The sequence below is a fragment of the Vigna radiata genome, chromosome 5 (genome assembly GCF_000741045.1).
Source record: "Vigna radiata var. radiata cultivar VC1973A chromosome 5, Vradiata_ver6, whole genome shotgun sequence".
Taxonomy (NCBI): Eukaryota; Viridiplantae; Streptophyta; class Magnoliopsida; order Fabales; family Fabaceae; genus Vigna; species Vigna radiata.
Genome location: NC_028355.1, coordinates 3080107 through 3098329, shown reverse-complemented (window position 1 = coordinate 3098329; position 18223 = coordinate 3080107). Strand labels below are relative to the sequence as shown.

Below are 18223 nucleotides of genomic sequence, written 5' to 3'. Positions count from 1 at the left end.
CTAAAGTCCAAGAACTACATAGTAAATTATTGTTACGGGCAACGCAACCACCATTCCGAAGACAACTCTGCAAAAAGTGAAAAATCCTTTTAGAACTTCCATTCATCTTTTAAATCCATTTCTAACGAAATGCATTTCTTATTATTAGTAGTATTTTCCAGCGCACACATATAAATTTAAGAAAAAAAACACATTACGCTGTGCTGAGCACGTCTGCATGAAGATTATATTCTTTTGCAAATACAAATGGGACAATTCCTTGGGGAAGAGCAGCCTGCAAAATCATACAATGGTATCACAATAAAAACTAAGTTATCAAGCCAATTTGATTAGTTTGAACACAATACTAGGTTTCGTTTCACCTGAACAATTGTAATTCGTAAAAGAACTCCATGGATACCAATTATTTTGGAGGCTGCAAGAATCATAAATGGACCAACCAAGAACTTAATTGCGAATGCAAGTGCAGCCAGAGTTTTTCCACAAGTAATGATCTTAGGTTGTAATGCCATGAATAGACCTGTGTGATTGAATAAAACACAGACAACATAAATTAACACAAACCTAAGAATAAACCATATTACACAAAACAGACATTGTATGTGTATATGTACACTTCAAGAATTATAATAAGATGAACCCAGATTTGTTCGCAGAATGTCAGAAAGAAGAAAAACTATGTTAACGTTGGAAGGCAAGAACGTATACCAAGACTGAACATGGCCATTCCTAGTCCTGTGTTAGAAATTATTTCAATGGAACCTTTTATAATAGATGGCACTTTGATGCTCCACCTACACACATGAAACAAGGATTGAAATAATGGTTATCATAATTATACCATTAACAAGAGTTTTGTAAAAAGACACTTACAAACACATTAAAGAGATGGGAAAAAATACCTGTAAAATATGAGAGACCAAATGAGACCTAAAACACTTGCATATGTATTAGGGTTTCTTATCAGATTCCTCCAAACCATTATCAGAATAAGTTTTATCATGACATTAGCACGTGGCATTTGTTGATTTTTGTTTGTCTCAACTTCTTCATTTTTCACCTCTTTTTGTTTCCCCATTGCACGATGTTCTGCTACTTCTTGACTCACAAGTTCATGTTCTGCTACAGAAAAGTTTTAACTGATTACAAATTTTCCCACTTTATGATTATTGCTAATGTGATCAACCACAATTGGCAAGGATTCCACAAATCACAATTTTTGTTTTTTTTTTCAAAATTTAAAACTTTCACTTAAATATATGTCACTGTTATTTTTCCTTGAAAAATAATATGGGGGTTAAAGTTACTACCTAAGGAGAAAATGAAATCGAATCAATTCAACATCTTGGTTATCCATAAATTTAATGAATCTTGGTTTTATTCAAAAGCTTTTCTCATATAAACACTTGAAGAACATTGAAGAAAACAAGATGGAAAACATCTCAACTGCTTTTTGGTTAATAAAGCATATTTAGAAATAATTTTGAAATCTTAATGGAAATTGAATATTGAGAAATTATCCTAGAAAAAATTTTAAAACAAAAAAAAAATGAAAAAAAAAATCGAAACAGACCTTGACAATGAATATTAGTTTACTTCGATCCTTGTTGTAGTAATTTTTTTTAAACCTACAAAACTCATAGTGGTGCAGAATGAGTTTTGAGGGGGTGTAAAAAGAAATGGGCCGTATTAAGACAGGACAAAACCTACATATTGACCCAAAGACAAAGAAGGTTGTTTACAATGTACAAAAACTAATTAATAACGGTGCAACATATATTTGAATTAAACGAGAACCACTACTCTATGATGTAATAGAGTACAGATAATATTTTATATTTGTTGAATGGTAACTTTTTCTATAATTAATATATTTTAGTATTTATTAAATATAATAAGTAGTTAACTAAATAATACTATTAGATATACGTATTGATATATAGCTTTTTATACACATCTATCTACATAAGAAAAATATATTACTCAGTGAAATTATTATATATGACTAATTAATAACTAAATCCGTACATCAAAGGCATGTTTATTGATGCAATACATTCAATAAATTTAAAGTGATACACATACATACATATATATAATAAAAAGTTAATTATCTATAAAGGTAATTGGTTTATAAAACATCTTAAAATCGGAAATTAAATTTACAATAATATGATATTGATTACGTTCAATAAATTTATCGCTTAATTTTCAATATGTTATTTATTAAAAATAATATATTGATCAATTTTAATAATGCAATAAAATGCATTTCTTCATTAATGTTTAAACTAGTTACTTGTTACTTGTCAGTATAAAGTTTGAAATCTTGAAGTTTAGTAAATACATTGGTAAATATATAAATATGTATTAATTTTTCTATCAATTAAATAATTTAACCAAATGTTATATGTAATAAATACATTATTTGATGTAATTGAACAATCAATGTATTTATACGATGCTAAAAATTATATTTATCAAATATTATATCTTTATTAAATTGAATACATACATATGTGTGTGTGCATATATATATATATATATAATATGTTCTTTTTAATATATTATATATGTTAGAATTTTATATTTTTTATATTTCATAGAATTAATTCATGAAACATATTTGACAAATGAAAAATAAAAATATATATTAATGCAATGTAATGATATTGATACACATGAAAGTAGTGTTTAAAAATAATTCTATGACATGTTTGAAAGTAGTGTTTAAAAATAATTCAACGTGGTTAATTTTGTTTCACAAATGATTAACTATTAGACATTTTAGTAATATGAGAACATTATTAATCATTCAAAAGTTGAAACTAGCCAGTCTCTAGACATATCACTGATCATATATATGATATGTAACTAAGAATGGATGAAGTTAAATAACTTTCCAACACTTTTAACTCTTTTGTAAAATAAAATAAATCATATCTATGTTCAATCATTTTTAACAAGTAAGGTTATACGTATAATCAGTCACATTTCTAGGTAAATGACATGCAAGATTTCTCAGTGAGTGTTACCTTTTGAAGCAGCAGTTTCAAGAGGAAATTTGGAAGGTCCAATGGTGGCAAAGGAGCCAACTCTATTTATTTCATGTCTCTGATTAACATCAGAATTTGATGATGCATTCAAGCTGCAACCAAACATGTATGAACAATTTTTAGAACCTGCTTTTCTTTGGCCACCACCATCCGACCATGCAATCACTGGTTTTGGAGACGGGTATGGAGTAGCCAAACCACTAACAAACCCTGGAAACTCTGGTTTTGGATAAATGTGTGAAGAAACAAAACCACCATCAAACCCTACAAACCCTAGATTTTGTGAGGGGTATGAGTAAACAAAACCAGCTCTAGAAACCCCGCAACCGTCACTCTTGCTCCTCCAAAACATGTTCTGAGGCATATCCACAAAAGCTGCATTTGATGGTCTAGGTGTTGAATATGACTTGTGGAATGAAGAAGGCATGCTTAAGGACGTAGAGCGTGACATGCTTCTCAACACCACGTGGAGTTCTCCGTTTTCTCCAATTTCTGCATCAGCATGCAATGGCTCTCTTCCATTGAGAGAGCTCACACTTGAATCAACCCTTAGGGAGGCAATGGCTCCAGCAGTGTCAGGGAATTGCTCTGAGATGAGTAACTTGGCCCCTCTGTATTCAAACATGAACAGCAAGAGAGTGTACCAAATCACACTCTGAAAAACCACAATTTGAATCATGAGGGTGGCTGTGAAATCTCCGTACATGGCTTTGAGAAGAGGAACACCCATGATGAGTGTGTTGGGGAGAGTGGAGAGTGAGAAGAGTGTAATGGTCCAGTCAATGCTACCCCACTTTGTGAAAGTGTTCCACAGAAAAAGTGCAGCCAAAATCACAACCTTTTGAAGACAGTCCGCAGCTAAGAACCTGAAGTTCATGGTGTAAGGGTTATTGTTGGATATGAAATGGAAAGAGAGGAAGGGCACTGCAAAAACAGACACAAAACGGTTTATGCCAGAGCACTGTTCTGGGCTGAAGATCTTCCACCAACGGACGGAACCATATGCTAAGAACAAAGCCACGTAGAGAGGCACAAGCGCTGCCACAACATCGTACACGTCTTTTCCTTTGATCATGGTTGTGAAATGTTCTTGTTCATGTTTACGAAAAAGGGAGGTATATAACATGATTGAAAATGCACTTTCACTTAATTGTATGTTGAAAATATTGATGTGTCACTTCGTGTTACCTTATTACGAATTATTACAATAAATTAGAGTGACGTCTATTGAACTTACTTCTTTAATCCAGTTTCGGAAAACCAACAATTTACTTTAATAACCCATTTTTTTATACACTTGTTTATAGAAAGAATAAATAAATAATTAAGTAATTCACGTATAATAAATATTTATCTAATTTGTTTTTAATATAATAAGAAAAACGAAATTATTTTCTTAACATGCGTTGATGGATGTTTAGTACAAGGAAATGTACCTTTAATATGTAATTAAGATTAAAAGAATCATTAAAAATTTTAAATCTATAAGACAAAGAGTAAAGAGTACAGTGATATCACAGTTAATTTTTCTTTTTTAATAAAGATGTGTACTTCAAATATTAAAGAAATTTAAACTACATATTTAATAAAAAAATTAAAGTTTTTTACTAAAATAATTTTTACCTAAAATATGCAAAGGGTAAATTTATAGTAATGTAAAATTTTATTGAAATAATAGTATTAAGGGTTGTTAAATAAGTATAAAAGAAAAGTGGGTGTGAATAATACTATTAATAATAATAAATATAAATGAAATATTATAATAAACTAATGTTTTACGTCGTTGTAAGGTGGACGTGGAAAAAAAAAAAGTTTCAAATGATCATCAACATCGAAAAAGAGTATATTATAAATTAAAATCTTCTTTACTTTGTTTTGTTATGGGTTTTCTTTTAGATTTTATTGCTATTTATATTGGTTTTTTCAATTAGGTCTTTTTTTTTTTTTGTCTCAATTGAATCTTTAAACGTGAAAAATTAATGCAATTGAATCATTGTTCTTTAAATTAGGTTTACGGAGTTAAAATTAAATTGAGTTGTTGTTATGAGTTGGATTCATTAATTGATGTGGCAGATATAGGGTCATTATAGTAAGCAGAGTTGTCACTACATTCTATCACGGGATCATCTTCAACCTTTCTTCAAATGAGAAATCCTAGCAATTCATGGCAGTCATCGAAAAAGAAAAATGAAAACTAACCTTCAAAAGGTGAATTCGTCGGAATAAAGTGTTGTCACCAGTGAGAGAGAAAGCGGAATGGGCCTATGAAGGACAAGAATATGAAAATAATCGATAAAAGCAAACGAAAATCATACCTAAAGTAATTAATCAACATTCATTTATATCAAATGAAAGAAAGATTATATGTGATGGTCATTAAACTTTGTTCGATAAAAGTTTGAACAAAGAAGAGAGTCTCACGCACTAAGATAAAGTGAATGAATTTTCAATCTCCCGCTCAAACTTTTATTGAATTCACTAACCTTTTGACATTTAACTCTAGGGCATTCGACATTTTATAACCTTTTGATGTCTAATTCTAGGATAATCGACGTCATACGTAAGTACAATGACTATAAATAAACTAACAAGAACTATTTTGCTACTGAAAAAAAAAAAAGGATATATGGATGGATCAAACGCACAAATGACATAAAAAGAGGTTAGAACAGGAGAGAGAGAAACCCTAAAAATTCAAGATTCTTTAATCAAGTCACCTGAAACAGGAAAAAGAGACAACATCGACGCTTTGAATGGATACTTAAGAGGAGACGAAACGTGCCACCACGCATGACAGAAAAATGTAGCATATCCACAACTTTGAAAGGTGTTGAGAGCGCATAGGAACTTCAATGAAAGCATCACTGACGGTACAGTTGTCGCCTGGCCAAAACGATCCAAATCATGTGGTAATTAGTTGAAACTAGAACTCTGACAACTCTAACTGTGGCAGTGATGATTGTAATGGGTAGGGCCGACGAATTGTTTTCCAAAGAATCTGCCTCTAATACCGTGTTCAATATAGTAAAAACTATTTATGAAATTAATCTCTCCTATATTGAATATACACCTAGAATACTCTATTTATAATAAAAAAATATGGACTAAGTTTAAAATACAAATAAAAAACTAACTAAAAATAAAAATGAAATAAATATAAAATTTCTATATAAGATATTTAATAATATATATATATATATATATATATATATATATATATATATATATATATATATATATAACATATCCTTATAAGATAAATGCAAAACATCTCATGTAACATTTTTTGAGATCAAAATTTATTGGGAGTAGCTAGGTATTAAAAAAATGATAGAGGGATTACAAAAATGTTAGCATCCTTGACCAGTTAACCAACAAGGATCAAGTTTTTACTTGAACAAATATGTGGGAACAACATTTTTTAGGAATGATGTAGAGATTCATTAGTTTTTCAATTTTGAACATTTTTAAGCCAAACAAACCCATTGGGGCTTTCTTAGATACATCATATCAATCGTATCAAAGATTTAGTAGTGTGTTACACACACAGAGATATATAAACTTTTAGAATATACATTAATTATGTTCAAATTATTTATTATAAACATAATATTTAACTGAAAATATTATTATTTTAATAACTTAAAATTGCATATTTTATAACGTGACAAGTTTAATCTCATAAAATTCAAAATAATTTTTACATATTTAAACAATATTTATTTATTTTTCATTTATTCTTTCACTTTTTTCTTTATTTTTATTTAATAATACCTTATTTTAAAATCATAACAAAATACTAATTAAAAAACATATTCTTTTCTTTGTTGAATTTTATGTGTAAAATACACGAAATTTTGAATAGTATTAGAAACTTAGTCTGAGTAAAAGTGATGAATTTTCCAAATTGTTGACTTGAAGGCTTTGGTTTTCGTCTTCCTATGCCAGTGTTGCACTTAGGACAAAAGCCCTTCAGAAACACACTGTTTACTTCGACCCTTTCATTCTTTTTCCACCACCGCGTAAATTCACAACGCAATTCTTCATTCAAGAATATGTCAACCCCCTCTCATTGTTACATGATATTCTTTTTTATAATATTGTAAGTAAAATATTATATTTATTATAAAGAGTACGACTTAACAAAGATTATTAAGTGTTTATATTTTGGAACAACCAAACTTACTTATCTTTATTAAATGCTCGAGGTAAGTATTATTATAATAAGTGATTCTATATTCTTCAAATAATACTCAGTTAGTTAGTATCTCATACTCTTACTCATATATTTTAAATTCTCTTCTTAATTTAAATGTCAAAGAATTTTTTTAGATGGATTCCTTCCTCTAAATAGAAATCTCATCCCAATCATAAAAAGAAGACAATGATATTTTAACAACTCTTTTTTAACAACGTTTTGACAATAGGACACATATTATCATTTTATTGGTGTAATTGAATTTATTCTAAAAAAATATTTGAAATGAACTAATCACAAACTGTTATGTATACATTGTCAAAAAGTTGTTAAAAAAGTCTATTTTGAGATTCTATATGAATTTAGTTCATTAAGGTCTCTTTTAAATTCTTACTCTATGTCATGCTGGATTTGAAACAAAGTAGAAATTAAGAAGAAGATGGTCAATATGACAAGCATGTTAATCAAGAAAGAAACTTATCTTTTAACCAGGATTAGGTTTGACTTCATCTTGAGAAAGTAAACATTTTCCTTTAATAAAAGAATATTCAAACTTCAATCAATCGATGATGGTTTTCATGTTTAAAACAAACCCAATAAAAATGTATATGAATTAAATATATCACATAATTACAAAGTTAACTCCATAATTAATGTGAGTAATCTTACTCCTTAATTATGGAACCTTTATAAATTCCTGAAAGAATTATGATAATAAGTGCATGAATAGAGATAAAGAAAAAGAGTAAGAATATACCAAAAATAACCAATTTTTACTGTTAGTGTCTGTTTTTGCCTTTTTGACGTCCCGTTTTCACCGCTATATGCCTATATTCTTGTAGTGTGTTGAATCACTTCTCATGGTTTCAATTTTGTCCAAATATTGATATTATTATAATATGATGCTCATTTTATTAAATTTTAATTATATATATGTATATACTTTTCATTGATTTTTATCCAGAAGTTTAATTACTTTTTTTTTTTTCGAGATTCAAGTTAAAGCAAATCTAAATCAAGTAATAAAAATTGCATTTCCAATAAGTATATATAATTTTTCCTCAAACTTTAAGTTACTTTTTCTTCAAAACCTAATTTATTTTTTAGGTTTGACTTTTGAAACGTATTTAGGTTTAAGTTAATTGTAACGTATTTATATTTTAGACTTGACTTTTGAAAAATGATCAATTTAAAAGTATCTTTGACTCATCATTCTATTCAAAACCTAATTACCTTAAAAATTAAAGTAAGATAAGAAAAGTTAACTCTTAAAAATTCTAAGTTAAATTGTATGTTATGATTTGACATTGTATATATGAAAGATTTTGTATGTTTAATGTTCTGTGTTAGCTTTGATTTTGTTGGGTGGTTTGAGTTTGGAGAAATTTTCCAGTTTTAGAAAATAGAATTCGAGTTTCAGTTTGGTTATTACTAGTCCTTGAGAATTGAAATACTGAGTTGAATTGTTGAATTCTTTGTATATTAAATGATGTTATTGGTTAAAGTTGATGAAATCTTGGAATAAAAATTCCTTAGTCAAATTTAAATTAGTTTTAAAATCTTAAATGGATATGAATGTGAAGAGGTGACTCTGTAACTATTTTACTATTTTATTTTATCTAGATTTTATCTATTTTTGAAATGAGATGATAACATAAGAGATAGTGATTTTAATAGAAATGACATTTTAGTGATCAATACTATGGTTATAAATGAAATAGAAACATGTATATATTAGTATGTGAAAACTTTGACTGGACTTGATTGTATGTGTTTTTAGGTTTTTATTTTTATATATTTCATTCAAGCATTTATTTGTTATAAAAAAATAAAAAGTTGATACAAAATTCTCAAAATTTGGAACTCCTTACTCAAGCTATACTAGTTGTTTAGATGAAGAGATACATCTTTCAGTATCACTCAACTCAATAAATGAAGTGATGCTTAAAGAAATATATTTCATATTAATAACATGTTGTTCCATGGAGAGAAACAAATGATTTTTTTTTTCTAAATTATATTGTTCAAGCAACACCTCGTTCAGTAAGTGATATTCTTCTATTTTACGTGACATATGTTTAATTAACTTTTTTTTTATTTAAAATGTTTTTATGTGTGTATGATTATATGTTATATGGTATTTTATCTTTAGTTTTGAAAAATTAAGGGTTTTAGATTTGGATTTATGAATAATGTGAATGTTACTTACCTAAGAGGTAAATTAACTTCCATTGGTTATCATTTGTGTACTGCATATTGAGAATTAAATATTAAACTTTCACTAATAATTCAAAATATTGTATATAATAGTTTTTCTTATGTAAAACTAAATTATTTAAAAATATTTTACGTTTATTTTAGCAAGTATATATATATATATATATATATATATATATATATATATATATATATATATATATATATATATATATATATATATATATATATATATAGGTGTGCACACTGTGTCCGTCTGTGTATAATCTCAAGTCCGTGAAAGAAATTATAAATATAGATAAAAGGTAAGAGGTAGGTGGTTCATATTCGTTGTGCATTTATTATTGATCTCAAATTACCATACAGACTGTATACAGACTTAAGTATTGGAGAACCTTTGACATGTGCTACTCCAGACGGAAGAGCGAAAAAGAGGACCAGAGAGTGAGACCAGACGATATTAAAAGACAAATTGTGAAAGTGTTTGAAGTGACTCAACCTCGTAACCTAAACAACTTATTTGTCTCTAGTATATATATAGGGTTAAATATGCTTTTAGTCCCTCAAGTTTCACTGATTTTTGGTTTTAGTCCCTGCATGAAACATTGATGGCATTTGATCCTCCTAGTATAGAAACATATATGTTTAGTCCTTAATTTTAGATGGCGTTAATTTTTTGGTGAGGTGGCTAATGACACTGCCACGTCTCACTATGCACTCTCTGCCACGTAATTTTTTTTTTAACATTTGAATTACTCTTTTTTGGTTTTTCATCTGCCCCTTGTGCTTCCTCCGCAACCCCTTTCCCCTCTCCATCGCCGACACCAACCTTCCTGTCAGAGTTCAAATTAGGAAGTGTTTTAGGGTTTAATAGGTTGATTCAAACGGTGCCCCAATCTCCTTCTTTATCTGGAAGCATTGATTTTGGTGTTCAATCACCGCAACCCGTTTTTCCCGAGGAACGAATCTGTTGCCATTCCTGCTGGTTCTTGGTACGCTTGTTGTGTTAAGGGTTGTGTTTGACGGTCAGAAGAATGTTGTTCTGAAATTTGTTGTATGTTCTTTTAGGTACAACTTTAACAAGGTTGCTCAATATAAATAATTGACACTGGATCAGAGAAAGAAAACTACAGATGGTTCTGTCTCTGCGTGCCTCACTCCCCTAAATTTCAGAAACCAGTGGTCCCCGGCGGCGAAGCCACCACCTACACTCGTCTTCCGCTCAAGCACGACTATTCCTCTTCTTCCCCTCTCTCACCTCCCGAAATCAAAACGATATTTGGTGCTCCTTAGGACACAGAAACGTGAATCGAAAGCCCTAAATCGAAATCAAAATCGAGGGTTTAAGCCCCAAAATCGAAGAGTCGAGAAAACCCTAAGGAGTGCGAAACAGAGAGAGATTCTTGTTGTGGTGGTCGGAATCGCCGTGGGGCCAGTCGTGATTCTTGTTGCGTTAAGCATTCTCTGCATATTTCTCTTGCTTCCCGTTCGCGTGATTTGAAGTTTTTTTTATGATTTGCTTTTCTTAAATTGAGTTTTGAAATACTTTGTTACTGTGTTTGCGGCCTCATTCCAGAATTATTGCCTTCTATCTGATATGGAATTTGTGGTTCATTTTTTGTTCTTGATTGGGGTTGGATCTCATAGTTTTCACTGATTCTATAGTTTTTAGGCAAGTTTGTGGCTTGTTTGGTAAATCAACGTGATTCTATGGTTTCTTGGTAATTGAGATTTTCTAATTTCTAGTTTTGTAAGTGATGAAGATGAAGATGAATGTGCGACAGTGATGGAGTTCATTTTACAGTGGTTATGGAAGTTGAGGTCTGATTGTAGTCCATGGAAAAGAGCAACGTGGCACACAATTACAGTTAACTAACATTACATGTGACTGGCTGTTAGTTAAAATTTAACGCCATCCAATTTTAAGGATTAAGAGTAATAGTTTTAAAACTATGAAGACTAATTGCCTTCAATGTTTCATGCAGGGACTAAACCCAAAAATCAGTGAAACTTCAGGGACTGTGAAAGTGTTTGAAGTGACTCAACCTCATAACCTAAACAACTTATTTGTCTCTACTATATATATATATATATATATATATATATATATATATATATATATATATATATATATATATATATATATATATTTTTATTTTTTTTTTTTCTGCTCTTTTTAATTGTTAAGTTTAGTAAACATTTTTATCATTACAATTTGTTTCTTGTTCTCTCCTTTGTGTACAATATAAGTCATAATCAAACCTCAAAGTGGAAAAGCTAGAGACACACTCAAAGCTTTTAAATTCTAGCTTTAATTTGAGATAAATGGGACATTAGATTTTGATTGACTTTTCTATTTTCCCCTTGAATTAATTTCCAAATGGTTGATCTTAACAAGTTCACCACATCACAAGTCAACGAACTCACAAAATAAAAAACTGAAAAACGTGAAGAGAAGTTTAGAAAAAAAGTGTATTTGCTGAGGTAGACCCCCAACTAGGAGGATTGAATATGAATTGGTTTGAAGTTGGCATGAACCACAAAACCAATTACTGTATTCTGCTGGCTTTGACCCAAACTCCAATTCTCCATCATGTGCTTCTCCATTATTCAAACCTAATCTTAGGTCAACTACCTCAGCCACCGCACCACCACCGTTCGATCATCGTCGACTCATCCATCACCACTGTAACCATGTTCAAATGCTTTATTAATTACTTTTCTGTGGATGTGGTGAGCTTGCGTAGTAGTTGCACTAAAACGTTGAACACAATGCTAATGTCAATGTTAGAAAAAACCATCATAATAAATGTCAAACCGAACCTTCTTCTTCTCTAATTTAATTCAATTCTCTCTCCCCATCACACTATTTCTATAGGTTTAACACGTTTTCTTTTTCTTTTACTATACAATGATTTTTTCAAAGTCATTTCACTATTTTAAATATTCTTAATTTAGTTACTTTTTTTAAAAAAAAAGAAAGAAAAAAAACCCCATATAACATCTTCCACCAAATTAAGAATAATAATATAGTTTTTTTTTTTCAGCAAATCAACTTTAATTGATTATGTATTGTTTTTTTTTCATGCTACGTCTTTTTTATAACTTGGTTACTATTATTTGGGTAGTCTTCTTTTGAAAAATAAAATTAAAAAAAAAAGAATATTAAAATTAGTGGTATAAAATTAAAAAAAAATCATAATAGTTACATAAATGAACTATTAAACCTTGACTTTATGTAAACTAAATGTAATTTATGTGGTATGAAGCGTGTGCACTACCAAGTGGAATAAATTCGAATTGTAGTATTCCAATCGTATCTAACGTGTGTGGTTTGGTATCCTTCATTCTCAAGAGTTTTGTTAGCAATGATTGTTTAGTTTTGTTTTAAATAATTATAAAGAATAATTAGATTAAATATAGCTATAGTCTTTTATTTTATTTTTGGTGCTTACTTTTTACCTTTATCTTTAAAAAACTTTTAATTTGGGTCGATTTTACCTTTCCGAAATAATGCATTTTATTTTTGAGAGAGATATTTTGATTTTATTTTTACTAATTCTTTAGATTTATTTCTCACACAAATTCTAGCAAGTTTACATATGGTATTTTAGTTAAACACCAATTGAGTTTTATAATTTTCATGTGGGAAAATATAATTATTAAGATTCGTGTCTTCATTCAATAATAAAAAAAAAAAAAAAAAGCATAGTTGTTTCTTAGTGATAAAAGAAAGAATGAACATGATATTTCAAATTAAATAAATGCATGAGTATTTTGATTCTCAGCTTTTGAAACTCTCCATGCATTGAAATGAGCAAAAGATTGGTTTGAATACTTTTAATTTTATAGTAAAGAGCATCACAAGGTTTGTCTTTCCCATGGTGTTGGCGAAATTAGGTTTTGAGCCTTTGACCTTGCAAAAGAAATCAAAAGTGGTGATCCATTTTACGTCGTTTCATGGAGTGAATAATTAATGCTACATAGCTTACCTTTATAAAAATCGTGTTTAGAATCAATGCTTCATTTCAAAACCTAAAGTTCCATAACTTGCTGTTTGCAAGAGTCAACCATCAACAAGAGGACAAAAAGATAAAAGATGCAAAGACCAAGCTTTCGATCTCATCCTTCCACACTAATTTTCTATTGCTTTCAATTCTTATTAAAGTATTACCTTTAGTATAATATAACAATTATACATATGTATTTGCCATTTGCTTAATTTCATATTGTTATTGCTGTGTGCTGTTTACCACTATAATATGTTTATCTATCCTAATAGTTTTCACACAATTTTTTTAATCATTACATAATTTTAGCCTCTTAGAAAAGGTCTTTTATGTGAGTATTGTTGGTTTGACAAATTTATACATCTTATTGGAATGCTTATATATCTCTTTGTTTGATTTTTCTTTACTTGCATCTAAAACTATTGAAATAATTTCTTTATTAAATATCTAAACTTTTGAAAAGCTTTTGATGAATTTATTTTCTCCTTTAGGCTCTTCGAAATTAGAAGTGATCAATGGGATATTGTTATAGAAGAAAATATAAATTGAAAATTTTCTAATTTTGTTTTATAATATAGTTTATCTACATCAGTATTTCATAAAATTATATTTACTTTTTGTTTAAAAGATAAATACTAAATATACACGTCTAAAGGGTAATTTAAGAGATTTTTTAAAATATACGAAGAACCAGTGTGGAAATTTAAAAAAATTGAGTCTGTAATGATAAGAAAAGTAGTACCAATTGTTTTATTTATTCTTAAAAGAATTACCTAAATAAGCAATCTCAAATTTTATTTACATAAGTAAATCAGGTTATTGTAATGAGAACATAATTCTAGCATATAAATAGTGATTATTTATATTGATAATTTTATATTAATCACCATCTACAGAAAAAAAAATATTATTTGTAAATCAGAATTTGATTCTATTTAATGTACAAATTAAAATTAAAAGGGTTTATTAATATAATTTTTCTAAGCAATAGATATATTTAGAGAAGAAAAAAAAAATGAAGTGTTGACTGTCTTATTTGCAAAAGATGAAATTAAGAGTTTGTCTTTATAAACACTTCCTTCGTCCTAACGTAGCAGCATTGAACAGTGTAAAGCACTTTATCGACAAAAGGAAAAGTAGAATTAAGAACTTGCATGTTTAATAATTCTTTACTAAGATCCTATGGTTAATAATTATTTTATTTTATTTACTAACATCAATATTATTACAATAAGATTATATAGAAGTTATATATAAAATAGGAGATGTAAAATTGTTTGATAAATTGACAAACATCATAACAATGTATAATGACAGCATGCACGTTCAAATGATAGCATGTGCATTGTCTGGATCTGAAGAAATAATTTATCTGCTGAAAGAACTAGAGTTTACATTCTGAATATATTTGTTTATATTTATTAGGAATTAAATGAGAAAATTAAATATTGTTGTAGAAGGAGAGAAATATATATGATGAGAAAAAAAGAAGTTAATGTTAAGACAGTGGTTGGTTGTGAAGTACAGTGAGTTGAAGAAAAGGAAAAAAAGAAAAAAAAAGGAATGATGGTATTAACATAATGATATTTTGTAATGTGTGGCTTTTACATTTATTTAATTTTTTCTGGTTTCTTATCTGTTACCCACTTATCGAAGGAAAGTGGGACCCACCACCAACACCTCTTTTGGACTTTCACAGTAACTATTGCTTTGTCGTGGCGTACTTTCTCTGTTGCAACCAATGTTCGCCCTTGGATCCACGAAACTTGTTTGACTTTCCAACCTCTCTCTGTTTTATAACTTCTCCTCTTCCCACACCATAACCGAAAACAAAAACAAAAACAAAAACCTATTTCCTTTGTTTCTTCTCACAATTCTTGTTCCTGTTTCATGGCAGTGGATATGGTGGATCCTGTTCCAAGAACCAGGATGGAGGAACAATTAGCAATACAAGAAGCTGCTTCCGCTGGTTTGAAAAGCATGGAGCATCTCATTCGCCTCCTTTCTCCCTCTGCCTGCAATTCTTCTTCTTTTTCTTCTAATAACAACAACCTCGACTGCTCCCAAATCACCGACTTCACCGTCTCCAAGTTCAAACAGGTCATTAACCTTCTCAACCGCACCGGCCACGCTCGCTTCCGCCGTGCACCGCCCCAACCCCAACCCCAACCCCAGGCCCCACCGCAACCACTCCCACAACCACAACTTCAACCCCAACCTCAAACCCAACAAGGTTTCACTTTGGATTTTGTTAAACCCACCATTCTCAACTCTAAGCCCTGCAACAAAGACGAAACTCTCACTCTCTCCACAACCACCACCACCTCCTCTTCCTTTTTATCCTCCGTCACCAACGACGCCAGCGTCTCCGACGGCAAGATCGGTCCTTTCCTCCCTCCCTCCGCCGCCAAACCTCCTCTCTCCTCCTCCCACCGGAAAAAGTGCCGCGATGCCGCGCTCTCCGCCAAACCCTCCTGCCACTGCTCCAAGAAAAGGTTTTTCCCCTGCACCCTTCAAAAAAATTAATAATTTTTAACCACAATCAAACAGAGAAACTGATGTTGATTTCTTTTTTTATTCAGGAAATCACGCGTGAAACAATCCATCAGAGTCCCGGCGATAAGTTCCAAGATCGCCGACATCCCGCCGGACGAGTACTCGTGGAGGAAGTACGGGCAAAAACCGATCAAGGGTTCACCTTTTCCTCGGTATTATTCTATTCTTTCTTCCATCGCCTTGTTAAATGGGTTGAAGTCAAATGCAGATCTCAATGTCCGTTAAAAAAAATCGATTTTTAATTTAAGGGATAAGCATACATATATTAGTTCTTCAATCATAACTGAAACTTGGCTTCAATCATTTACGTAGTTTACATGCTGCCCAATTAATCGGAATCTGGAATTGAAATTTCTTATAGAGAATTGCTGTGTTTTTGGCAGTGGGTACTACAAGTGCAGCACCGTCAGAGGGTGCCCGGCGAGGAAGCACGTGGAACGCGCCCAAGATGACCCGAAGATGCTGATAGTGACATACGAGGGCGAGCACCGTCACGCGCTGCCGTTGCCGGCCGCTACCGGCGGTGGTTTCGGGCTTTGAGCTTGTTAGCCAACGGCGTGGTGTCGGAAACTTGAGGGAAGTGCCCGTCCGGCCGTGACGGTAACGGCGGATGCGAGGTTGAAGGGCGGAAAAGTTGGGTTGGAAGTCAACTTTTGCGGTGTGGACTTTGACGGAGTCGTCTAAATTTGACGAGGACTTTTGTGTAAATTTGACCCGAAATGAAATGAAAATATAGTGAAGCGTTTTTTATTTATGCAAACGAGGCATTTATTTATTTGATTTGATATGGGAGTTGAATTATTTGGTGGGAAGAATATATACGATCCATGTAATGAATAATGGTAATAATAATATTGGGAGATCTAAGTTGAAAGATTAGATTCCTTTTGTTGAAAAAAGTGATGAAAAAAAGTCAAGGGGTGGGTCCCAGTAAGAGGTGCATGTGGAGTTGGAATAATGATAAAGGAACAGGTCAATGGTTGTTATGGCGAGTGGGTCCCATTCACCGTTACTTTAAATCTCTTTGACTCATCTTCTCCTCTCCCATTAACTTACGTAACCTAACCTTCCTTCACCGTTTCACGCCATAAAATAATCATCCATTCAATTATTCATTTAAATTCAATAATAATATTTTAGTTCATCTATTTTAGGAATACTAAGCATGAAATGTTATTAAAGAAAATTATGTTTAGGGAAAATTCAAACATCTTTTTGTCATGAATCAGTATCTTGTTTCTCTTAGATGTTATTTAAGTGAATGTTATGAAAAAGGAAAAAAAAAAAAAAATTCCTTGTCTTCAACTACCTTTGCCGATCAGGATTGGCTTTAAACGTGTTCATCCCTTTCTAGACATCTCTTTATTTCTTTAATATTGTCCTTCTACGAGCATTTTAGGTACGATGTTGATGTTATCCCTTTGTTCTTTGATTCATATTCTCCCATCGTAGACCTTATGTTTTAGGCATTTGTTTTGTTTTGAGATATATAACAGTACTTTCCATACTCATGTGAATTTGTTTGTACAGTTACGAGCTGTGTGGATTGTTGGATTTCTTATCTGTTTCTTTGAATAACAGGATTTTGATTTACATTATTTTTATTTCAAAAGATATTATAAAAATAAAATAATCATAAATATTTATATTTGTAAAAGAAAAGAAAGAGAGAAGAATAATGAATAATATTATTAAGTGAGTGTAAAATAATTGTGGTCAAAATATCATCTTATTTTTTTAGTTGCATTTTATATAAGATCATCACAACAAATAAATGCATCATAGCCCCACTCAGATGGCTAGTCATAAAGTCTCAAAATTATACCAGACAGCTCGATAGACGAGTAAATTAGGATAGACGAGTAAATTAGGAAGGTCCTTAGACTTCTCAGACACACACCCAACATCTGAATTTCTAGGATAGAGTAGGCTATCTATATCCGCTTAACAACTTTCATCCTTTCATGATTGAAAGTAACTCGGGCCAACATTCNAATGGGGATTCTCATCAAAATTTGAAGATATAACAGAACAACACTAACTCGGGCCAACATTCNAATGGGGATTCTCATCAAAATTTGAAGATATAACAGAACAACACTAACTCGGGCCAACATTCNAATGGGGATTCTCATCAAAATTTGAAGATATAACAGAACAACACTAACTCGGGCCAACATTCCAAT

General features: G+C 30.8%; 2 protein-coding genes across 2 annotated transcripts; one reads left to right on the top strand and one right to left on the bottom strand.

Moving 5' to 3' along the window:
* Nucleotides 1-4131, bottom strand: LOC106760074 (auxin efflux carrier component 2-like). The gene is made up of 6 exons (XM_014643509.1): nt 3036-4131; nt 903-1119; nt 709-794; nt 363-520; nt 198-274; nt 1-67 (listed from the first exon to the last, which is right to left on the bottom strand). The coding sequence occupies exons 1-6, from the start codon at nt 4129-4131 to the stop codon at nt 1-3; spliced, it is 1701 nt and encodes a 566-aa protein (XP_014498995.1).
* An 11153-nt stretch (nt 4132-15284) lies between these two features.
* LOC106759823 (probable WRKY transcription factor 17) lies at nt 15285-16911 on the top strand. The gene is made up of 3 exons (XM_014643170.2): nt 15285-15976; nt 16064-16189; nt 16421-16911. The coding sequence occupies exons 1-3, from the start codon at nt 15372-15374 to the stop codon at nt 16575-16577; spliced, it is 888 nt and encodes a 295-aa protein (XP_014498656.1). The 5' UTR covers nt 15285-15371; the 3' UTR covers nt 16578-16911.
* The last annotated feature ends 1312 nt before the right edge of the window (nt 16912-18223 follow it).